The sequence below is a fragment of the Aotus nancymaae genome, unplaced genomic scaffold, assembly GCF_030222135.1.
Source record: "Aotus nancymaae isolate 86718 unplaced genomic scaffold, 86718_ANA_hifiasm-v0.15.2.pri h1tg000040l, whole genome shotgun sequence".
NCBI lineage: Eukaryota > Metazoa > Chordata > Mammalia > Primates > Aotidae > Aotus > Aotus nancymaae.
This window is the reverse complement of record NW_026988454.1, coordinates 1,717,415-1,742,326: the sequence shown is the minus strand read 5'-3', so window position 1 is coordinate 1,742,326 and position 24,912 is coordinate 1,717,415. Positions and strand designations below refer to the sequence as shown.

The 24,912-nt window shown below is 49.4% G+C and overlaps 1 protein-coding gene across 6 annotated transcripts in view; it reads right to left on the bottom strand.

Moving 5' to 3' along the window:
* RPS6KA2 (ribosomal protein S6 kinase A2) overlaps positions 1-24,912 on the bottom strand; it is a 457,314-nt gene that overhangs the window by 98,297 nt on the left and 334,105 nt on the right. For all 6 annotated transcript variants that reach the window (XM_064360463.1, XM_064360465.1, XM_064360467.1 and 3 more), the window contains 3 exons: positions 5,736-5,816; positions 3,679-3,758; positions 86-192 (listed from right to left, as the gene is read on the bottom strand). In XM_064360463.1, the coding sequence (XP_064216533.1) occupies positions 86-192; positions 3,679-3,758; positions 5,736-5,816 (268 nt within the window). The remainder of the gene's footprint in view (positions 1-85; positions 193-3,678; positions 3,759-5,735; positions 5,817-24,912) is intronic.

Here is a 24,912-nt window from a genome sequence, read left to right as displayed (position 1 = left end):
CCTTGCAGTGGCTACCAACACGGCCCGGCAAAAAACACGGAGCCGATGGGCGTGCGGAAGTCAGCACTAGTTTTTTCTCACTTACTTCTCAGGCTTCAGATCTCTGTAGATGATCCCCAGGCTGTGGAGATGGTCTAAAGCCAAGGCCAGCTCAGCCAGGTAGAACTTGACGTCCTCCTCCGTGAACATTACCTAGTAAGAAAGAAAAAACAAACCACTTAACCTGTTTTTTGGCTGGTGTGTTTTAGAGAACTCTGCCAGAGAACCCGAGAGTCCACACTTAGGTGGGTTTGCTCCGTGCATGGAACATCGTGGCCCTCCAGAGTGCTTTTGACTCTTCCCTCTACAGTTCTAAGATTAGCAGACAGAGATGAGGGCTTCCTGCAAAGGTGACTCATGCAGCCTTGTGAGTGGGATGCTCAGATTCAGCTCTCTCCTCTCTGTCCTTCTCGTCCCTGCAAATCATTTGGCTCTGGGGTGGGTTTCTGGGTTTATATTCTGATACGAGTGCTGCTGATGAGAACTCATAACAATTTTAACACGAGTAACTAAACCACACTGCGAGGGCTTGGTGGGAAGTTACTGAAAATGGCTCTCAAATATCACTCTTTCCCCGTGGATTTCTCCACTCCATGGGTCGATGCAAACTAGTAGCTGACGTAACCTACTGTAAACCCGAAGTGGGAGATCACGTGCAGGCCATGTGGAGTCAGCTATGGGCGGCCCAAGCTGCTCGAGGGAAGCGGGACGGAGAGGGGCTTCTGGGTGCTGCGGCAGGCGGCTACATACTGCGCTCCCATGTGGCTGGGACAGCTCAGGGCTCAGAGGTGACAAGGTGGGGATGCCCTAAGTGTCCATGTGCCGGGGACACGCTCACTCAGGCTGGCTGAGATACGCATGAAGCCTCGAAGCACAACAGACTTCAAGGCCATTGTCTCATCATGACTCATCCCTGGCCCCGACTTGTGAGAATCAGTGTATATGTTTTGTAGACCCCTGAATAGGAAGCGGAATCATGACCACAAGCCATTTTCTACATTCATTGTGACAAATCAGTGTCATGGAGACCACACATCCACATGATGACTGAATTCTCTCTCAGACAGCAGACGTGAAGTATCAGCATGCCGCCAGAAGGTTGCCCGGCAAGCACCAAATTCAGGGCAGCCGGGGGCCTGAACAGTGAGTGGTGTCAGGTGAGAGCCGGGCATCCCCCTCACACAGGGGATTCCTCCACGCGGCTGGACACGCAGGCTCCACATCCTGGACAGTGACTGGTGGGTGCCAGCACCTGCCATCCCCCTGAGTCCCCTGTTCTCCATTCCATGCTTGGCCAGTGCCTTTCCCAGACAGATATTTCTTTTCCAGATTGGTTAATGTGCTCAGTGGACTGATTTTCAGCAAGTTCTGCTGGTGACCTTGCTCTTTCCTGACTTGGCATATCCACACGTGGATCACCAGGGGTTTCGTGTGTAATTTAGGGCTCAGAGGCAAACCTGTCTTTTCACTCCCCCAGCTCTTAGTGTAACCCCCAAGGACAAGAGCAGGAGTTTCTCCACAGAGAGGAAACACCTCCTGGGTGTGCGTCCTGCACGTTCGCCGGCACAGTGACCGTCCTGTAAGATGCTGGACCCTACTTGCTGAATGAGAGGACCCAAGGAAAAGACTTTCCGCAGGTTGCCACCAGCTCCATGAGTCTGTATTGCCCACCCTGGACAACTTTGCTCCTCCTCTGAAATAAAGGCTCTCAGGGGAGACACATATTCCCACGCGAGGAGCTGCGCTTTCTGCTGATTACTGCGGTCTTTTTGGTCAAGGAGCCCAACCACAGGCATGTCATAGCAGCTGCTGGACAAAACCAGACCCCAGATGGACTGACTCCCTGTGGATGAGAGGGGAGTGGACAAACCAAGAGATGATATCACATGAGGAATGGGCAGACGCCAGGCTCTGGCAGCTTTGGAAATGGGCACACAGCGGGTGGCACCTGAAGGGGCCAGACGCGGGTTCCCAGGGGCTTTGTGTAGGGCTTGGATCAGGTTCTCCTGGCCCAGTGTTTTTCGTCCGTGCAAGAAGCCCCAGAGATATCTGCGCTGCTGGACACAGAGGGACAGGGCAGTCGTGTTCTCTGGGACCCTCTGCTCCCGCTTCCAGAGCCACTCTGCCTTGCTTTACTATCCGTTTGTGCAAGACAAAGGAGTCTCCTGCTAAAAGGGGGAAGGTGAGGAAAGGGAGTGGGGGTGTGAAGGCACCCCGCTGGGAAGAGGGTGTCAGGAGTGCTGGGGCCGATCTGCCTGGGGCTTCAGCATGCCCTTGCTAGGCCACTCCTCCTTTGTATAAGAGAAGAACAAGCAGGACTGTCAGAATGGAAAGCTGGGCAGCGGCACTGCCGTGGGCAGAATCTGCCTTTCCCCATCCCATGAAGTGGGGTGCTTTTCACGTCCATGGGGGCCATGCAGCGAAGCTGCATCCTGGAGAGTTCCTACCGAGGGCACTGGAGGTCAAGAAGAAACCCTGGCATGTGCAATAGCAGTCGTGAGACAAAGACGGGTGCAAAGACCACACCCGATGCTCTGAACACCCCCAGATGTGTGGGCGGCATTGCATGAACTACATCTTCCCAGGAAGGAAAGTGAGACCCTGTCAGAGTCTTTCCCAGCCGTTCCTATGCACTGACCTGCGCCTTCCACGTGCTCTAGCTGGGAGGTCAAGAGCGCTACTATGGTCCTGGAGCTGCAGGGCTGCGTCAGGACCACCCAGGACGGTTGCTAGGGCCGCTCGTGTGGCTTCCTTAGAACTAACCAGCAGTGCACACAGCACACCAAACACACACACACCCCACACATACACATACCCTATACATGCACACAACACACCAAACACACACACCCCCCACATAGGCACACAGCGTGCCAAACACACCCCCCACATATACAAATAACACAAACACCACCACACAGCACACATCACACATACCACACTCGTCACACGACATATGCACACCCCACATATGCACACACACTTACACCACATACACACCCCACACACTACACACAAGCACTCACACATACATGCATACCCCACACATCACGCACATGTGCTCTCACAGACCCCTCCCACGCAGATCCCACACATCAAGCTCATGCAGTCTCACACACAGCCCCACACATACCACCCACACATACTCACATGCACACCCACACACAGTTTTGCACGCACTCACACATGCACACCCCCGCACACACATGCACACTTGAATGTACTCACACACACCCCCACACACATGCACTTACATGCACTCACACATGCATACCCCCCACACATGCACACTCGCACACACACATGCACACCCCCACACATGTACTCACACACCCCCCACACACATGCACTCACACATGCACACCCCCACACACATGCACACTTGCATGCACTCACACATGCACACCCCCCACACATGCACACTTGCATGCACTCACTCACATGCACACTCGCACACACACACATGCACACCCCCACACATGCACAGCCCCACACATGCACACTCATACGCACTCACATACGCACAGCCCCACACACATGCACTCTCGTACGTGCTCACCTCCTCCCAGTGCTCTCCACCCCTCCTTCCCTCGAGTCCCCCACAGACATTCCTGCTGGCTCTCAGTGGCAGCCGCTCACCTCTTTGGAGAGCCGGGTGAAGAGGTCCCCTCCCCGCAGGAAGTCCAGGATCAGGTAGAGCTTCCCTTCTGTCTGAAAGGCTGTGGGGGAGAGAGACCAGCATTTTGGCAGCTTGTCGAATGTCCTGTGGCGACACTGCTCTCTGGCTTCTCCCTGCTCACAGTACTGCTTACTCCGGGAGGCTGAGCCATTTGAGAAACAGCAGGACCCCGGCTGATGACCAGCTCAAAGGGGCAGCACCGGGGAAGGGGGGCCTGACGCTGTGAGGGCTGCCCCTCTCTCACTGTTGTTAGGGGTCTTGAGGTTTTTTTGTCTTTCTTTCTTTTCCCCTCCTTCCCTTTGTTAATCGTAAAGGAATTGAAACATACATGGGGAGAGAGATGTGCATATTCAAGCTGTTCTCATCGTTGCTGGCTTTTGTTGGGATGTATTAGTGAGCAGCCTGAAGACGGCTCTGATGAGGCTGGAGGACGTGTCCTTTCCGTCCTGTGGAAGTGCATTCTTCCTACAGAACTCCACTCTGGTACGAGGGAACCCCCGCTTGCCTTCCTCTCACGGCAGCTCTGGTGATTGGTCGGCCCAGTTATTTGTACATCAGGACAATGGGGCTTATGTCCTAGGTCTGCGCCCCGTAAGCTACAACTGCAGACTATGATTCAGGCCACACAGCTCCTGTCCACACTCAGCAAGGGCCTGCCTCTGTTGAGAGGGTGCAGGAGCACGGAGGGTCTAGAGAGGCCGTCACCATCCCTGCTGTGATGACGGCCACCGTGGCGGCGCTGCTGAGGTACCACTTGGCGCCTATTTTATCTACATAGGACGCGTGGCTGGAAGGGATCCCGATATCCCTGCCTACTAGAAAATATTTTATTTCCTAAAAGTACATGCTAGAAGCATCATAAATGTTGGGGTTTTAGAAACAGCCTCGAGCTAGAAAGCCCTCTGCCAGGACTGTGACGCTGAGTGCGATCCAGTGCTCCATCCTGGGCTGGGTGGGCAGATGGAGCCCTTGGGTGACCACAGAGGTGATGTGGAGGTCTGTTGAAAGCTCTTTGTAAGACACTCGGTTCTCAATCGCTTCAGAAAAGCACCCTAGCAAGTAACATAAATGACATGTAGGATGGGGCTTGACCCCAGCCACTCAGCAGCAGTGGAGGGAGCGAGTGTGGGAAAGCCGGTCTCTGCAGCCTCCTCTGCTGCGAGGTGGGGGTTTGCAGCTGCACTGCCCACAGCCCAGAAGGAACAGCAGGGTACACCCGGCTTCTGCAGCTCCTTCATCCTATCCTCAGATTCCTGCACGTCTCACTAACACCTCCCTGCACGCCACCTTGCCCTATGCAACCAAGAACAAACCACCAGTTTTGTTGCTGTTCCTCTCTGTACTCTGCTCGTCTGGGTGACTAGGTGGGAAAGGTTAGTGCAGTAAGCCATGAGCCTGCCGCCACCATCTCAACACATCTTTTTTTAATTTGAAAATTTCACTTACTGCTTCTCTGTTGGGATAAAAAGGCAGAGAGCAAATGAAGAGAAGTCGTGTGGCAAAGCAGCTATGTGGCCTTTGGTTAATTACTTGAGCCTCAAACCATGAAAATAATAAGCTACCTTGAATGGAAGTTTTGAGGGTTCACTGAGCTACTATCTTTAAACATCATATTCACTTGAAATGAAGAAGGTGTTACCATTTCTGGTTTAAAGAAATTATTAGGTCATAGAGCATTTTATTCTAAAACAAAGCAGAAATAAGTCATAGATTCACCCCAATCAAGGTTGAGATCTTCTTACTAAATTATCAATGGTATGGTAATAATTTAATAATAGATACCCCATCTATAATTAGATCTTTGAGTGAAAACAGGGCTTCTTGCTCTTTCAAAGAAAACAAATACAGAAGACATTAAGCGATCAGGAAATAAGGCACCTTCATCCCCAGACAGGGCAGGACTCTCTGGTACAGGAAAGATTTTCTACTTTCTGACCTGTTATTTCTTTTTCAATTTCCTCTGATCTGGAGAAGTTTCCCCTGGTCCTCCCTAAAGTGTCATTTTGACTCTACTTACCGTAATGAAGCTTTACAATGAAGGGGTGATTCACTTCTGCCAAGATGTCTCTCTCCATCTTCGATCTCACTCGGTCCCGAACTGCAAAGTAGAAAGATAAAGGTGTTCACGAGGCAGGAAGTAAGCGTGCTGAGGATCACCGAACACGAAATATTGATACAATGCCCCCAACTTTTCATCACAAACATTTCAAACATACACAAAACTTGAAAAAGTTGTACAATAATCCTAGATTAAACAACTGTTCACATTTTAATACATTTGCTTTCTCACTCTCACACTACACACACACACACACACACACACACACACACACATACATATGCATCTCTAGCTCTCCAAAAAATTAAAAATTAAATTGTTGGCAGCACGACATGTTACTCTGAGGTGCATGCACAGGTGTCTCCTAAGAAAGAGGACAGTCTCTTACATAACTCTAACACTACTGTCACACCTAAGAAAACCAACATTCCCTCCATGATACCATCGAACATCAGTCTCTGTTCAATCCTCCCCTCAACGGCATTTACAGCTGTTGGTTTTTCCGACCTAGGATCCACTTCAATTACACTGGTTGTTACATGTCTTTGTTGTGCTCCTAGAAGACAATGGTCCCACACCTATTTCCCCTGCCCTGTATTTTTTTGTGGACTTTTTGGTAAGTCCGGGTCAGTTTTTATCTGTAGAATGTTCCACATTCTGGGTTCGTCTGATGGTGGTTCAGTTGCTTTCCATAACTCTTGTATTTCTTGTAGACTGGAGGTGTTATAAGATTGGGGCTAAACAGTTTTAGTCACCAGGCAATGCCTGTACCTCAGCCTGCCTGAGATCAGGAGATGCCTGCAGGGCTCACCCTCTCTGCGTGATGCTCAATGTGATTTGTGGTGGACGGGGGCAGGTCATCATCTCTCCATGGAAAAGGTCCGCATGTCCCTTTGTGAGTAACAGGCACCTGTGGGCTGATAGCTGGCATGGAGGGACCCGTGGGTTCCCGAACAATCCTTCATGCAATGGTGCTAGCATACATATATGATCCCTGCCTGAGTCATTCAGGCTACAGGACAGCCGTTTACACATTTCTGATGGAACTGGAAATTGAGGAAGATTCCTTCTCTCTGTCTCCATGAAGATAACCATGGACCATGTACTTTGTTTAACTTAGTGTTGTAACAGTTACATGTTCTTCTTAGTGCTCACACTATCTCAAGTTTAGCCAATCGAGAATACAGATGCAATTAGTTTGATGCAAAAACAAATGAACAAACAAAGAGCACCACCGGAGAGTGAGAACAGCGTCAGTATTCCCATAGGCAAGCCGCCACACCCTGGGCAGCGTCCGGGACCTCGCACAGTCCAATGAGTGATGGGAGAAAATTTCTTCAAACGTTTCTATCGGGACAAACATGACGAGTATTCGATCACGGGCCAGGTATTTAAATGTATCCATATTTAGGACTTGTGATACATACTGCTAAAGTTTTATTTAAGAAATTCTTCACCAAGAATGGTGCAGTAATAGTAAGAAAATAGAAAATAACAAACTTGGAGGATGTGGAGAACTTGGAACCCGCATGCATCGCTGGTGGCAATGTAACACGGGCACAGCTGCTGTGGAAAACAGCTTGGTAGCTCCTCACAAAGAAGCAGAATTCCGTGCGACCCAGCAAGTCCGCTCATAGGATACACGTCCAAAACCTGAAAGCATGGATTTGAACGGGTTTGTACGCTCCCGTTCGTGGCAGGATTCTGTACAACAGACAAAGGAGGAAGCAACCCAAGTGTCCATCAACAGGTGATGGACAACATGTGATGCTGTAGTAAACACACACACACGTACACAAACACATACACACACAACGGGGTATTAGCTCTAAAAAAGAGTAAAATTCTCACACGCAATATGGACGGAACCTCAGGACATTCTGCTAAGTGAAATAAGCCAGACACAGGAGGACCACTATTGTATGATCCCACTTAGAAGAGCTGCCTAGCATAGCCAGATTCAGAGAGACAGAAAGCAGCATCCTGGTGAACAGGAGCTAGAGGAGGGGGAATGAGAAGTTACTGTTTCCATTTGGGACGATAAAAAGGTTTTGGGTATAATACTGGTGAGGACAACATTGTGAATGTACTGATGTCACTGAACTGTTCACTTACAAATGGCTGAAGTGATCAATATTATGATACGTATGTCTCACCACAGTTAAAAAGAGAAAGTCCTTCCTCATTCCTGGGTCCCTGAGTTTCACTGTCTCGACTCCTGGTTTTAATGCTCACAGCCAGGATTCAGGCTCTCTGAAGTCTGCCTGTGTCCTTGGTGCTGGGACAGTTTTGCTTTCCCGTTTGGTCTGTAATAGTGTCTCCTGGGACCCGGGTGGTGACTGGCATCTGGCCCTGCACCCCGCCTCACTGTCAGCGTCACTGTGCCCTACTCTTAGCTTTGATTTCCTCATATACAAACCGGGTGAGACAGCTCCCACCTCCCACGGCTGCCTGAGAAACCTGTGCGTGACGTGTGTGCCACACTGACCCGGGGCCAGCCCACACTGTGCTGCTTCGGGTGTCATTGGCAGTGACACCTCTATTATATGCTCATAGCCCCTTTTATTTTCTGATCTCTCCTTGCTCTTCCACTGCTCTGCCCATCCCTCCTCTAACCCCAGACCCTTGTCATCACAGTGGTCCTGTGACATTCCTTAGAATGGGATGTCCAATATTTTGACTTCCCTGGGCCACACTGTAAGGCCACACATAAAATACACTAACACTAGCAATAGCTGATGAGCTTTAAAAAAAAATCACAAAAAAACTCATAATCTTTTAAGAAAGTTTATGAATTTGTGTTGGGCTGCATTAAAAGCTGTCCTGGGCCACATGTAGCCTACAAGCCATGGGTTGGACAAGCTTGCCTTAGACTCTAGATGGGCATTGAGCAGGCACCAGCAGGCAGTCCTGTGGGCAGAGCTGGGGGATACTATCAGCTCCCCTGAACTTCAGCACCTCCCTCCCCAGTGGTCCTCATAGTTCCTAATCCCTCAAGACCAAAACACCAAGGCAGAGTGTGCAGGAACGACTTCTCTTCACTCATGCCCAAGGGAGGACCTTCTCCTGCCTCAACTAATGGAATCAAAATTTGATTGCTTAAAAGACTTTGGGGGAGCATGCAATTCAACCCCATGTTCTTACAGAAGAGGAAACTGAGGCTCACCACAGGAAAAAGCATTGCTCAAAGTTAGATGGCTCCTGGTGGCCGGAAGGAAGCAGATCCCTGCCCGCCCCCTCTACTGGGTGAAGGCCTGGTGTGCGTCCCAGCTGCGTGCCTGCACTGTCCTCGCTGGACACAGGGGCGGTACAAATTGCAGCACAGAAGACTGACCGCTGGGGAGGACGAAGGGCAAACAAGCAACCTGGGCTGGGAGAGATTTAATGAGAGGGTCCAAGCATGGAAAGCACTGACCCAGTCGAGAAGCGGAGCACCGTGTTCAGATGCCAGGAGAGCACAGAGCAGCTTCACAGAATGTAATTTTATACCCCAGCGATGATTTTCTCTCTAGAGTAATGATCCCTGAGTTTAGAGATTCTTTTCTCCCTCTCTGATTGTAGTCATTGTATGTGAACCTTTTGAAAAGGCTCAGCTGCAGAATTTAGTCTTGCACCAGTTCCTGTTTTTCGTTTGTGAGTTCACGCCTTAGTGATCTGGATTCCACGTGTTGGTCAGGGTAGTTTTCCTTCTCTATGAAGCTGAACCGGAAGATAAGCCACAGGATGGCGAATCTGGGGGAAGTGGATAGCGAAGGTGGGCTTGGGCTTCCCAGCCCTTTTGTGAATCAGACAGCTGAGCTGTGAGGTCACAATTCTTGCTGCTTGGCCTCAAATTCCTTCCTCCCCCACCTCTTTTCCTGGGCCCACTCCTTTCCCATCACTGCTTCTCTGTCTTCTCTGCGCTGGGCATTTAGAATGCAAAGAGGTAGGCTGTGCCCTGCAGGAAGTGAGAGCCCAGTGGGAAGATGGCCTGTGCGGAGGGCAGCAAGGGGTCACCAGAGGGTGACCAGCCCTACCCCATGTTTGCTGGGGGAGCTGTGCATGCTGGGGGAATTGGGAACGGCCCGGGAGGTTTTCACAGAGGAGGAGCTAAGTCTTACAGGGGACCTGGGAGCCTCCAGGTGTTCGGTCAGGAGGATCCAGGCCAAGGGATGGCCCTGAGGGTGGCAGCTGAGATACCCTCAGGGATGCGGGCAGGCTGGTACACAGAGCTGCAGCGCCACGCTGATGAGGCCAGCATCAGGGACATGGGGCCTGCGGAGCAAGAGACCAGGGAGAGGACTTTCACACAGCATGTGTTCAGGGCCTAGTCTAGAATTAAGAGGTCATGTGGAGGATGCAGTAGCAGTGTGGCCAGAATGGGACAAGGGGATCTCACCATCCAGCCCTGGGGGAGGGACAGATCTGGCCTGGAGGAGGGAGATCGGAGACTCACGACCTCTTAGCTGCTGGGAATAAAAAGGATGGAGCCGCATCATCCTAGCCCTCTGCCTGGGTGACTGGTGGAGAAATTAGCCAGGAGAGAAGTCAGGAGGTGGGCAGGGAGAGAAGAGGCCACCTGTACTCTTTGCATGTCCAGTGCTGGGGACACGTGGGGCTCAGGAAAAGACTTGGTCTGGAGCTTTGCTGGAAACACAGATGCGAACGCCCACCCCACAGCAGGAACCAAGGGTGCCCAAGGACCACCGGAGGCTATGCAGGATGAAGGAGGACCATGGTGAGGACCATGGTGAGGACCATGGTGGGGACTGTTGTTCTGGGGGAGAAGGGAGAGAGGATGCTCCATGATGTGGTCAGAAACGGGAAGACCCGGAAGAGACAGAGAGAGAAATCGGAAATGTGAAAGAAGTGTCAGGTGGCAGCAGATACTCAAGACAGTCCACCAGGTGGGGACACAGGAGGCCACGGGCGGAATTGCACGACTCACGGCAGATTCATCAGGGACCACGCAATGAGGACGTTGCTCATCCGCAGGGAGGGGCCCGCAGCTGGGTCTGCGATGTGGTGGGTGAGGCCAGCATCATCTGTGTGACCCCTTGATGTGACTTTTAGAAGCTTTGACATACTTTTTAAATTAAAATATTTTATCCATTAATTCTTGAAAAAACAGTTCCTGATGTAGATAAAAATAAGAGAGGTTGTGTTATTAAACACAACTGCAGTTATGCACTGGAGAGGACATTCTAAAGGGCAAAACCTCATGCCAGCATCGGCATGACGTCATTAGGATGCTCTCATCACACGCTGGTGATTGCCGGATGGAGCTACTGTATCTGTCACCTTAGCTCTGCAGAAGGGAGGAAAAGCAAAATGATTCACAGGGAAGATGCTACAGACAATGCCTCTGTGAAGGGAAAATAAAGCTTGGGCCCCAGAAATCACTAAGCTAAAGGGAAAAGTCAAGCTGGGAACGGCTGAGGGCAACCTGGCTCCCATTCTATTCAAAGTCACCCCTCTGTTCACAGAGACAAATGCAGATCTGACTGCTTCCTTTGGAGAGGCTAATCAGAAACTCAAGAATGCAAGCATTGGTCTCTTATCTACCCATGACCCGGAAGCCCCTCCCCATTCCAGTCTTCCCACCTTTGCTTGGAGCTGTCCAACCTTTCCAGCCAGAACCAGTATTCATCATACATATGTTGATCAATGTCTTAGGTCTCTCCAGAATGTACAAAACCAAACTGTCCTTGACCACCTTGGGCACATGTTGTCAGGACCTCCTGAGGCGGTGTCACGGGCACACATCCTCAACCTTGGCATAAACTTTCTAAATTAACTGAGACCTGTCTGAGGTTTTTGGGGTTCAAGTCTCCATTCCCCACCTCTCCCCAGTTATAGCCTCCAATGGCTACAGCCAACGTGAGTGCCAATGAGTTTCGGGAGTTAATGAAAGCAAACCTAGAATCCATTCGTCCAACGCAAAGACCCTGAAGGGAGAAAGGACATAGTGGAATCAGAAAGATTTCTCTCAAAATAAAAGCAAAGGCCTGGGCAGAAGATGCCAGGCTCATGAAGGCAGGCAGGCTCTGCAGAAAGCCAGGGGCAGGAGTGACTGCACACAGCGGGAGGGGTGGGGGGTTGCCCCTTCTAGGATGATTAAACAAGAAGCCTCTGTCTCTCTGAGCTGCCTGCTGGCGTCAAACAAAGTTAAACTCAATAAGGAAAATTTCTCTGTCACATATCACACAGCCAATGGGGCTGCCATCATGGACCCGTGGGCTCTGGCACGCCCTAGACTGGGGCTGCTTCCACATGGGGAAAACCTCATTAGATGCATGTGGCCAGGCTTGCTGCACTGTGTCCTTTATCTCAGCAAAGCAGGCGCAGGCTTAGCAGGGCCCGCAAAGGGCAGGCCGTCCGTCACCCAAAGTGCCTCCTCTTGTGGGCGAGGTCCCTGCTCCACCTGCCCGGTCCTGAATGCTGATGCTGAGACCTGGTGAAGCAGCGTGGGAGAGAAAAGGGGGACTCCTGCTCCATCCTGCCATCTCCTTGCAAAGCTTAGTGTTCGACTCTGGTTAAGAGCATCTAAAAGTCCTCTAAATAGGACTGATGTTTTATTGAATTCTCATCCATTTGGAAAGAAGAACTTGTTTAGCCACATATCTGACTTTAAAGCATTGGTAAGGAAAACTTGGGAAGTCTGATGAAAAATTAGAGAAAGATGTCTTATTTTCAAATTTTAAAGGAACTCGAGTCACAGCAAAAAAAAAAAAAAAAAAGGTCTCCTCCCTATATCTTACACTAAAATAAATCTCAGATCTATTAAAGAATTACATTTAAAAACAAAAAGCAAAAAAAAATACCCCCCAAAAAAACAAAGCTGGCCAGGCACGGTGACTCGCACCTGTAATCCCCACACTTTGGGAGGCTGAGGTGGGTGGATCCCTTGAGCCCAAGAGTTGGAGACCAGCCTGAGCAACATGGTAAAACCCTGTCTCTATTAAAAATACAAAAACTTAGCCAGGAGTGGTGGCGGGCACCTGTAGCTTTAGCTATCTGGGAGGCTGACATGGGAGAATCTCTTGAGCCTGGGAAGCTGAGGCTGGGTGATGGGAGTAAAACACTGCCCAAAAAAAAAAAAAAAAAAAAGCACCAAAAAAGCAAAAACAAATTATAATAAAGGTTAACACTTATCTGGTATCTGGATGGGGAATATTTTTTGTTTTTAAAATATAAGCAATGGAAGAAATAACACAGGAAAGATAAAGTTACAAAATATTTACAAATTGGCCATCCAAAAAGATTATAAAACTAAAAGGCGAACAAAAATATATGGTTATCTTAAACAAGCAGAAAAGAGGTCAAAAGCCAAAGTAAATCTAATACCCGAATACTGTCAATGTTTACAATAATAAAGAAAGAAACTGAGCATCCAGCCTGACAGTGAACACAACGTATTCCAGGTTAAACACATCAGTGTGGGGAAGACGTCTTCATATGAACGTTCTGTACGTTTCACTCCCTGGGCACGACATGGCCTCACACAAGTGTGCGTTGGGTTTAGGGTGGCGGAAAACAGGAAGAGGATGTGTTCACTCCAGGGCAGGGTGGTATGACTGCTGATGACACAGGACAGACAGACAGACTGGGCTAACGACACTGTGGAACTAACCGTGCCTAGTTTCCATACGTGAACGGGAAGAAAAACTAAACAAGATGTCAAGGACAGTCCCCACGCCAAGCGGCGCCCTCGGCATGTGAAGTACCATGACTAGAAGTGGCTATTCAAGAGTGACTGGGGAAGAGGCTCAGGTCTGTGCAAATTCTAGCTTTGCTGGGCAGAGCTGCAATACACCAACCTCGCCACTGCCCGCTCTGTGTGGTATTGGTCATGCATGGCCCATATCCAGGGCTGGAACGAAAGGGCTGGAACCACTGATCTGCCAACTGACAGCCATGGAGTGAGTCTTCCACTGAGAAACAGACAGTGAAAGCAAATGTTTCATTTTCTGATGCTCAGTACGTGCAAACCGTCTCTTTGACAGTCAGGGAGTCCAAGGAGTTTTGATTTCTAAGATCTAGACGTATAAAAAAGAAAACCTAGTGAAAAGGTTTCTTCCACTGTTACTGTGTCAATGAGTTACAGACATTGTAAGAGTTGCAGAAAACCGAGTTAAAAGATCACTCACACCAGCCTGAAGGGAAACGCCAGCAACCATTGCCTGCTGGGTAGTTCTAGGCTAGCTGAGACTCTGGAGCCAGGCCACTGCGCCAGGCCACAGCTCCTCTGTGATGTTTATTCTCTTGTACTTAACAGGTTAGCCTGGAGTTGCCTGGGGCTTGCTCCTAGAGATAAGAAAAGAATAAATGTTCTAGGCTATCTTGAGATTCACTAATGAATGGCAGGCACTGGGGATACGTTAAAATTTCATTGTCCTTCAAGTTAACCCTGTATTTGTGGCCAACCTGCCGCATTTCGGGTTTGGGTGATGCAGTTCCCATGGTTTACCTGCTCTGTTCAGCAACCTGTGCCCCTGGTACCAGTTCTGACTGCCATGTGCTCTCCACTGTCATGGCCCCGAGACAATCCCTGGGGCTGAGACGACCGTGGAGGCACCACAGGTCACCTCACTGCGAGGGGCGTGGTCTCCTTCCCAGGAAAACAGGGGAGGAAGCACTGTGTGAGATTATCCTGGCAGGAAAAGGTTATATGATACGAAACTACAAGCTACTTTCTGGAACCCCTCTTCAAGGCGCCTCTCTTCAGCAGCAATGCCCACATTTGTTTGTCTGATTTTTAAATTATCTCCCCCAATAGACAGCATCTGTGTATTACATTATATAGCATATGGTGGTGGTTAGCTTTATGAAAGTGTCAACTTGACTGGGCTAAGATGCCAAGGTAGCTGGTGAAATATGACTTCTGGGTGTGTCTGTGAGGGCGTTTCTAGGAGATATCAGCATTTGAATTGGTGGATTGAATAAAGGTCACACTCTCCTATGTGAGCAGGCACCACCCAGTCCACCGAGGGCCTGAAAAGAACAAAAAAGCAGTGGGAGAGGAATCTGCTCCCTACTGAACTGGGACATTCACATTTTCCAGGCCTCAGACATCAGTGCCGGGTTCCTGGGCTGAGACTTAAGCCACTGCTCTCCTCTCCCCAGCACCAAGTTCTCAGGACTTTAAACTCAGACTGGAACTTACACCACCAGCTCTCCTGGTTCTCAGGCCTTTGGATTTTAACTGAACGACACCCCCAGCTTTCCTGGTCCTGCAGCTTGCAGATGGAAGCTCATGGGACTTCCCAGCCTTCATATCCATGTGAGCTGATTCCTGTAATAAATCTCTACCTCTAAGAAATGTATATCTATCCTATTGGTTGTTACTCTGAAAAATCCTGAATAATACATAAATTGGTACCAGAAGTGGGGTGCTGCTATATCAAAACCTAAGAATGTGGAAGCAGCTTTGGAACTGGGTAATGGGTAGAGGCTGGAAGAGTTCTGAGATGCAGCTAGAAAAAGCCTACATTGCCATGAAAAAGACCTTTCAATGCGATTCTGGGGAAGACTCACAAAGAAAAGAGGAGAGCTGTAGAGAAAGCCTACATCTTCTTGGGGAATACCTAAGGAATTCCGGATGCTGATAAGGAAGTCAGTATGGACCAGCCACCTCCATAGAAGCCGGCAGCCACTCTCCAAGGCAACAGAAGATGACCCTGCAGCCAACTCAGAGCATCAGGGCTGCCCACTCACGTCAGGCCAGGGTATAAGCGCTCTGGGTAGAATGATTTAAAAGTAAGAGCCACTGGTGTGTGGGACTGAGTGCTGCCTCACAGTGTGGGCTCTCCACCCTCCAGTGCTGCTGACCCTGGCTGCCCTGGGTACAACTCTGCCTAGGGCAGACCCTGGTGCCCTGTGAGTCCCAGCAGTTGCCCTCTGGAGGGAGCGGGTGGCAAAGGCTGGCAGCAACTGTGTGATTCTGTCTTCCTCACCATGGGGAGTGCAGGAGCCTTGGGGGTGTGGCTACCCACCCCCAACCACCCCCCCGCCCCAGATTTCAAAGGCTGGGGTCCAGGCACAGAACCACTGTGAGGCCATCCAGCCACACTGGATGGAGTCACCCAAAGCTGTGGGGAGCCACCCAAAGCCGTGGGGCCAGGGACTTGGAGAGCCGACTGCTGCCCTGCAAATCTCTGGGACAGGACCACCAACTTTGTATGTTCAGAAGGCAGGACACCTGCTCCAGTGGGCCTGGAGGGCACAGTGTCTAGTCAAAGAGGATTATTCTGGAGCTTTGAGGCTCCATGTTGTTTTCTCTGCTGGGTTTTGGACTTACTTGAGACCTGTTACTCCTTCTTTCCTATTTCTCCTTTGGAAAGGAAATGTCTGTCCTGTGCTGGTCCCACCACTGTATTTTTGATGCATATAGCTCGTGTGGTTTCACAGGCTCAGCGCTGGAGGCTGATTTGTATCAGGATGAATCGTATCTTGGATCTCACTAATACGGAGAGATCATAGAGATACTGACATTGGGGGCAGAGGAAACCATATGATTTGGATGAGATGTCAGGTTTTAGAGTTGAGTTGAATGAAGCTGAGGCTATGGAGAGGGATGAATGTGGGAAAGACATGAATTTTAGAGACCAGGGTGGAATGCTATAGACCGTTTATTCTCCCCGCAGTAAATTCATATGTTGAAACCTAACTCCCTGTGCCATGGTTTTAGCTGGGGCCTCCGGGGGTGATTAGGTCAGAAGGGTGGAGCCCTCATGCATGAGATTAGTGCCCTTAGAAAAGAGACCCCAGAGAACTCATTCATTCCTTCCGCCAAGTGAGCTCACAGTGAGGAGAGGGCTATGAACCAGGCAGCAGCCTCCCCAGGCATGAAATCTGACATAGCCTGGATCTGGGATTTGCAGCAGAACTGTGAGAAATGAATTTCTGTTGTTTTTGATGTTCTGTGACGTCTGCCTGAATGAACTAAGACACATATCATATTACAGCATACTGTTCTGTTCTATTTTACCTAGATATTACAAAAGAAAATTAAGGTTAAGATGAAATTAAATGCAATTCTGTCAGCCGCTGTGCAGACGGGAAATGGCTATGCAGGTGCACCTCAGGAAATCACTGTGTGGGGGACATAGGGGACACAGTGGACGCTGCATGGACCGTGCAGTGCCAGTGACTCTGCTGCTGCAAGCCCACAGAACCTTCGCTTCTGCGCACACCTCTGCGGGGGGCTGAGCACATTCGACGGCCTTGGTGACCTGAAGTCCTGGCAGTTCGAGACTCGATGATGCTTCGGTTTGATGCAGCACAACTGCAGGGATCTGGAAGACTGAGCTGACAGACACACTTAAGCCTGAGACTTACCAGCACTGGAGAGTGTGGGCTGTGCTGAGCTCAGTCTCCCCCATGGGTGGCCATTGCCTGAGACTTCCTTTCTTTACTCACAAAAAGGCTATTGAGCCTGAAATTATATCCTGCGTGGCTTCCCAGATGCAAAATAAAAGTCCTTCTTCCCACAATATCTTCTAGCTTTCAAAGGTTTAATTCACAGTAAAAAAATGGATTTCCATGAGCCTCTATGTTGCTAAACTTTTGGGGGACAAACTTTTTATAGTTAATTATTTCACAAATCAAGGAAGAGAAGAAAACCGCAAATAAGAATAATAAAAGTTAACCACGCTGATTACCATAATGGGTATGACTCCTCAAGAGGTGTCTTTTTATTCTTCTATACTGAAGCATTAAAAAGATTGATATGGTTACTTAACTGACTTCCTTAGTAGAGAATCTTTGCGCAGATAAATCTTAAGCCCATTACTCTTAAATACTTACACTGCATAGGTATTAAAGGTGACACGTAATGGAAAAAGTCTGTTTCCTGCTTTCCGAATATCTATAATTCCAGAAATGCAACTCTGGCAATAAGCACATAGAGGGCTCTATGCACACAGGCGGGCGGATCTGTACTAAATCAGCTACCTGTTAGGTAAGGGTGATGTCTGTCTGAAACGCAAGCGGTAGAGTGAGATCGTACCTTACAAAGGGCTTCAGAAAGACGGAAGTCAAAGATGGATTAAGAAGGAGTCATTTTCATTTTGCTTGTCATCTTATGCAATTAAATGAGAAATAAATCCCTTGAAGAGTAAACACCTCAAGTACAACGAGCAGGAATGTGGCTTCTTGCTGAGGAAATGCAGAGAGGCTGTCATCTGGTGAGGACGGTGTTGGCCCAGGGAGGCCTGGGGAGCCAGGGAGTTATCCTGGGACAAGCACAGGACTCTGACTGTCACCACCTCCAAACAATGCTTTTGAGTAACTCTGCTGCTTTGTGCCTTAGTTTCATCATTTATAAATAGAGATGATGATTTATAAAAATATAATAATAATAATAATGATACCAGTCCTCCCCTCCTAAGAGAGGGCAAAATTGTACTTGGATTCTTCCTTGCTTTTTTTTTTCCCCTGGGAATCTGAAATCATCAAAATGGGAATCAAATGACATAAATGAATTAGCATATTGTGGAAATATAGTCTGTTCAAGCTAACAGATTGATCGGAGCGGAGTTTCTGAGTGACTCAGTGCCTTCTAACGAAGCCTCTCAGCATAAGAGAGGAAAACAAATAAAGAGGTGCTGAAAATAACATTCTGGGGTTTGGAGCCAGGCAGGCTCCAAGGAGGTTCTATTTCAAGATGCTGTCATTGATACCTGCCTGTGCTGGTCACTACGCACAGCCCTGCGTTCCCAGTGCCTCTGCAGTGATCCCAGCTTGCAGGAAGTGCTGCACTGCTTACAGGAAGGACAGAGGGAGCTTTGACAAGTCATCGAGCCTGGACTGTGCTGTCCGGGCCCATTCCCATCTCCTGGCTGCCATGGGTGCCACAAGAGTGACCTACCACACAGCCCTCGAAAAACACAACACCAGCATAAGCATCAGTGACTCGACTTGCTTAAACACAGAGATCCTGCTGGAATGATTTTATTTTCTCCTTTACAAACAACTGAACACAGCTTATTTCCTTCCAAGAAGGGAATGCATATCTCCTCTAGGTGGAGAAAGCTGACTTGCAGGGAAAATGCTTGAGAACTAGTTAGGCATGAAAAGCAGGTGCAGTCCTATCAGAAAAATCATCATTACCAAGAAATATTTCACATCAACAGCTCATTCTACATTGTGGAGAGCGCCCACCAAGATGAGGGACTGTGCACGGAGAGCCCTTCTGCAGAAGGGCGCGTCTGTGTTCTCCACGCAGGCACTGGCCACCTTTAGTCATGAACGTGATCACAGGCATTTCACATGGTAAGTGGAGGTATTACAGCTGAACCATGACATAATTCCTTCTAGCCAGGTGGCATCCAACTTTCTCCCCACACCCTACTCAGCAGACCTAAACGAAAGCTCAACAAGAAAAGTCCTAACACAGCTCCAAAGCCGTGCAGTATTCACGGAGAAAAGGGCTGAAGGTGAACACAGCGTCCACTTCCTGAGCCTGTGCTTGGGCTGGCAGCACCCTGCACACTCTAACATGGGAGCCTCACATCAGCGATGCTGTGGGGCAGGTATCTATGAATACATACTATCCCACTTTAAGCAGGGGGAAACTGAGGCCAGGAGAGGTGCCCCGAGATGATACAGCTCATGGGGTTAGAGCTGGACTCGGCTCCAGAGTCTGGATTTTGTGTGCCTGGCCCCCGTTATCAGGGATTCTCCACGTTGGCAGCACCCCAGAGAACCTTGGGGAGGCAGCTTTCTTGAATTCTCATGCTCAGACCAACTAACTTAGCATCTCCCAGAGGGGCCCCAGGCATCAGCATTTTGAGACAGTTCTCCAGGCAATTCCAGCTTGCAGTTGAGGACAAGAACTACTGCTCCCTACAATACAGGCCATCCCTGCAGGTGAGTGGCCAGCCCTGTTTGATGAAGATCAGGCTTGCTTTGTTCGTGGTCTCACTTGGTCTCACAGTTGGGAATATGTTTCTTTGCAATACATTCTTTTACAATTCTAAGTGGGGATATTACCTTTTGGAATTCATTTTATGTGGAATGCATTACATAGAATTGTTCCCTGTAGGAACTCCAGGTTGGTCATGAATATGGAAACTTGGTCAAGTTAAAGAAGTGGAGGGTGTTTAAGGCATCCTTAGGTACCCAGGCAACAGGCAGCACTGCTGGGTAAGAGGCGGGGAGGAGCAAGGCTGCGAGCACACCCCTGCAGGGCGGCCCCCTCACCTCTGCAGAGCGGCCCCCTCACCCCTGCAGAACGGTGCCCTCGCCCCTGCAGAGCGGCCCCCTCACCCCTGCAGAACGGCCCCCTCACCCCTGCAGAGCGGCCCCCTCGCCCCTGCAGAGCGGCGCCCTCGCCCCTGCAGAGCGGCGCCCTCGCCCCTGCAGAGCGGCCCCCTCGCCCCTGCAGAACGGCGCCCTCGCCCCTGCAGAGCGGCCCCCCTCGCCCCTGCAGAGCGGCCCCCTCGCCCCTGCAGAACGGCGCCCTCGCCCCTGCAGAGCGGCCCCCTCGCCCCTGCAGAGCGGCCCCCTCGCCCCTGCAGAGCGGCCCCCTCACCCCTGCAGAACGGTCCCCTCACCCCTGCAGAACGGTCCCCTCACCCCTGCAGAGCGGCGCCCTCACCCCTGCAGAGCGGCGCCCTCACCCCTGCAGAGCGGTCCCCTCACCCCTGCAGAACGGCCCCCTCACCCATGCAGAGCGGCCCCCTCACCCCTGCAGAGCGGCCCCCTCAGTGGCTGAGCAGACGACCTCCCTCAGAAATGATCCGACACCTCTCTAAAGGAAGGAGGTGGGTGCCCAGCACTCCAAACGTGTTTGAAGATCAAATGGAGCTGTCAGAAGCCATTATCCTCCAGGCGGGCTGGAAGGAATCCCACTGACAACCCTCACTTCCCTGCACAGGACAGTCAGCCACGGTTTGGAGAAAGGCTGCAGTTTCAAAATGACTCTATAGGTCTCCCACCCCCCTGCATTTTTCTTTTTCAAAACATTTTACTATTCAAGTGCCTGGAATCTTCCCTGGGCAGCTGCCTGGGCTTTGGAGTTTTGCTGTCAGCACATGGAGCACATCCCTGGGGCTGTTACCACGTGCTCCTTTTCTCTCCTTGACATTCTTCAGGATTATTAATGATCTCACAAACCAGGGATATTATGAGGGTAGGGAATGGGTTAGGAGATACTTGAACAACTTGGGCTAACGAAATGCAGAGGTGTTAGGGCTGAGACAGATGTGGGTGTCCCTTCCAGTCAACTGTCTTCTTTCACAGATGAGAAAGAAACAAGAAACTAAGGTTTTGGGCCAGGAGGTGTCCTTACCAGGCTAAGTGCTAGTTAGGACCAGTTAGTGCTGGTTAGGACCAAGTCTCCTCTCCACATAACTCTGCTGGGTCATGCTTAGCTCCAGGGACCTAACCTACTTTGAGGTATGCAAAGTATTATTTGCAAAGCTTTTCTATTTTCTCTTCAGAAAATAAATTCCAATAACATTTTTGGAAAAAATATCTATGTTTTAGTGATGGATCATTATGGAAAGCTGAAACAGTATAAGATGTAAAATAGCGATTCGTTTTAAACCTGACTTTTAAGGGGCACAAGGAAACAAAAAATTTTTCTGTTCTTCTATGTTTATGTGGCTCTTTTTTTTGGGACAGGGTCTTGCTCTGTCACCCAGGCTAGAGTGCAGTGGCACAATCACGGCTCACTGAAGCCTTGAACTCTTGGGCTTAAGCGATCCTCCCACCTCAGCCTCCCAAGCAGCTGGGACTACAGGTGTGTGCCACCATACCCAGTTAATTTTTTGATTTTTAAAATTTTTTTGTAGAGATGGGGTCTTAATGTGTTGCCTAGGTCTTGAACTCCTGGGCTCAAGCAATCTTCCCACCTTCACCACACAAAGTTCCGGGATTACAGGTGTGACCACCGCACCCAGCCACATGGCTTATTTTCACAGTATAAAAATGATTTTACTTACTCAAGCATATTGTTCCAAAATGTTTTAAAAATAACTTTGTATTACCAAAAGTCAGATATATTTTATTTTTGTTGAAAACTTGCAGTAACAGAGTACGGGGAAGAGGACAGCAGCCAGCCTAATCCTGTAACTCAGGCCTTCACCTTGGCCTGTTTGCTCCTGGCATAGTGTCTATCTCGTGTGCACACACAAATCCACACACCTCACTACTGCTCCAGTCCCTCTTCCATGGAACAATCCCATGATCACTCTGTACACAGAGTTTTATATCCAGCCTGTTCCATGTAACAGGGGATCAGGAGCCGTTCCTCAAGGACACCACGAATTGGATTATAAACAGCCGGCGACACCTGCATCAAGGAGAGTGAAGTCATCGAGATGGAGAGTTCTGCACTTGAGCTGAGAGGTCCAGGTCAGCCCTGATGGGGTCCAGGCTTAGCAATGGCTTCAACAGAGAGCAGCTTCCCGCTCCTCCAGTCCACTGCACTCCTCCAGAGCAGGGTGAACAGGCACGGATTCCAGCTTTCCTCCCTTTCCTTCAGGGGTGGGGCAGGGTGAGACCAACTTTGAAGGGAAGGAAGGAACCATTACGCTTGAAGGAGAGAAGGAGCTATTTCCGGTCACTCCTGGTGCCCTGGAGAGGTGAACATGGAACCAGCTGATGGACAGTAGGACAGTGTATGGCCGAGGACAGGCTAGAGAGCTTCCTGCTTCTACCTGCCTTTATCCTAAACCACAGGAGGACGCCTCATCTGTGTTTGAGAGCAAATCTCAATGCCTTGAGGATGAAAGGGTGGGTTTTAGGAATTGACTGTATTCTCTAGCAGCCATTCATCTGAGCAATAACAGCTTTTTGGAGATATGATTCACATTCCATATGATTTGTCCATTTAAAGTGCGCAATTCAATGGTTTTTAGGATATTCACAGAGTTGTGCGACCATCCCCACAGTGGGTTTTAAAGGATTTTAATCACCCCAAAAGCAGCTCCGGACCTGTCAGCACTCACTCCCGCCCCCCAACTCCCGAGCCTAGGAAACCACTCATCTACCGTCTGCCTCTAGGACCCGCCTGTCCTGGACTTTCATATGAATGGAATCTTAACCCGTGGGCTTGGTGCCTGGCTGCTGTCACGGAGCACGCTCTTCTCAGGCTTCAGCCATGCTGGAGCGTGCGCCAGGACTCTCTTTCTATTGCCAAATATTCCTCTGTGGAGCCAGACGCTTCATTTTCCCATTTCCCGGATGGTGGACATTGGAGCTCTTTCCCTTTTGTGGCTACTGTGAATTGGCTACTGCTGTGGACATCCCTGTAGTAGTTTCTGTGTAGACACGTGTGTTCATTTCTCTTGGTTAACCACCTACGCGTGGACCAGCCGGGTCACGTGGTAATCCGTGGCTGACCTTTGGAGAACCTGCAGGAGCAGTTCACTGTGTGGGCACTCGGATGATCCTAAGCGAGCCAATGTCTAGTTTAACTTCCCGTTTTGAAGAGGTAATTGTAACTGGAGACATTATTTTATTAAAAGTTAGGGTTACAAGGTCAAAACCTGCTCTGTTTTCTGTACATTTTCTCATCAACACAGAACCATTCTTGAATATGTTTTGAGGATCTTGAAATAGTGGATAATGTTCAAATGACAAACAGTTTTAGAAATATTATTATACCTAAATTATGGCTTAAATTATGTTACTTTGATAACACTGAACTGCAAATTCAAGTGCCTGCAATAAACTAGAATGCCCCACCGAAGACCTCTGTGTACATAAGAATTACTGGGACATCTTGTTTGAAAAGTCATATTCTAGGCCTTGTTTCTAAGAAATGATGATTCGATAAGTCGGGAGTGGGGCCTGGATCTGTATTTATGACAGCGCCCTCCCCACCCCCAAACACACACAGATAATTCTAATCAAGTCTAGCCAAAGTGGCCCGTGTCTGCATTTTCTTACCATTAGTTGTACTGACAAATGTCACCCAGATTTCTTTCCCCTATAGAAACTTTCACCCCCCTCTTTAAGCCTGGAGTCCCACGTACTTTCTAACTCCCGCCTGGACTACCTCCTGTGGAAGAATGCTCTTCCTCCTTTGAATACCTAAGTGCTTTAAAGTCTATACACATTTGGTCTATGTATTTTCTGTCCTTGTTGTAGGTGACAGGTCCTTCCCAATATATATCTTACTTCCTCGGCTAGAAGGCGAGTGACTTGAAGGCAGAGAATGACATACCTGAACTGCTCGCCTGCCTGCAGTTGCTGGGGACACTGTTGCAAGATCTAGAAATTCAAGTGCTGCCTTGACATCTCGGAGCCCCAGGGGAACCCAAGGCCTCGACATGAGCTCCCTGCTCTGCCACCTGTGATCCCACCCAGAGAGGAATGCTCCCTGTCCTGCTGGTTTCCCCAGAGGCTGGATCAGCTGCTCCCAGCCAGCACCCACCCTAAAAGGCTTCAGTTCCCTGCCAGCCCACAGAATCGTTCCAACAAGCCAGACACACCTTCTGCAGGAACCAGGGGCCACTTCACCTCCTGTTCCTAGGAAGCCTGTCATGGTCTCGGCGCCTAAGTGCAGCCCCTGTGGGGCCCTGTGTGGCCCGGGGTGCCCTCCTTCCCAGGGGGCAAGCTTATGTAACTAACAAGCTGCTGTCATGTCACCTGTCCAGGGCCCGGGGCTGTGTGTTCAATCATCTTGTGCTATTTAGAACAGGGGGAAGTTCCCTCTCTCACCAACGGAGTGGATAGGAGGTGATCAGAACAGATACAGGAGGTGCCCAGCTAATGACTGACTCAATGACCGTGAGCTTGGAACAGAGATTTTGGATCACATCCTGACTAATGCTGTGCTGGGTGCTTACACCTCTCGTGCAGGACAGACGTGCAGAGGAGCTGGGCAGAAATGTCAAATATTTGTAAATATATTTAACAGCCAGTTAGAAATGAACTCTTAAGCTACTCACAGCTAAAATTTGGGTGAAGACAGTTCAAATAACAAAAAGTAGCTTTTCTTGAAAATCGGATAGAGCCCATTTTGTGTGATTTGTAATACTTTTCAGCGCGGTCTCTTGGTAGGGATTTACAGAGGGATATTTAAAATAAATAAAAGGATCTCCCTTAAAACTTAGAATGACAGTTGGGCTATATTTCTAACGCCCAGCCACTGAGTCAAAAAAGGGGAATAATATGACGCAACCGTGAGTCACGTTTCATT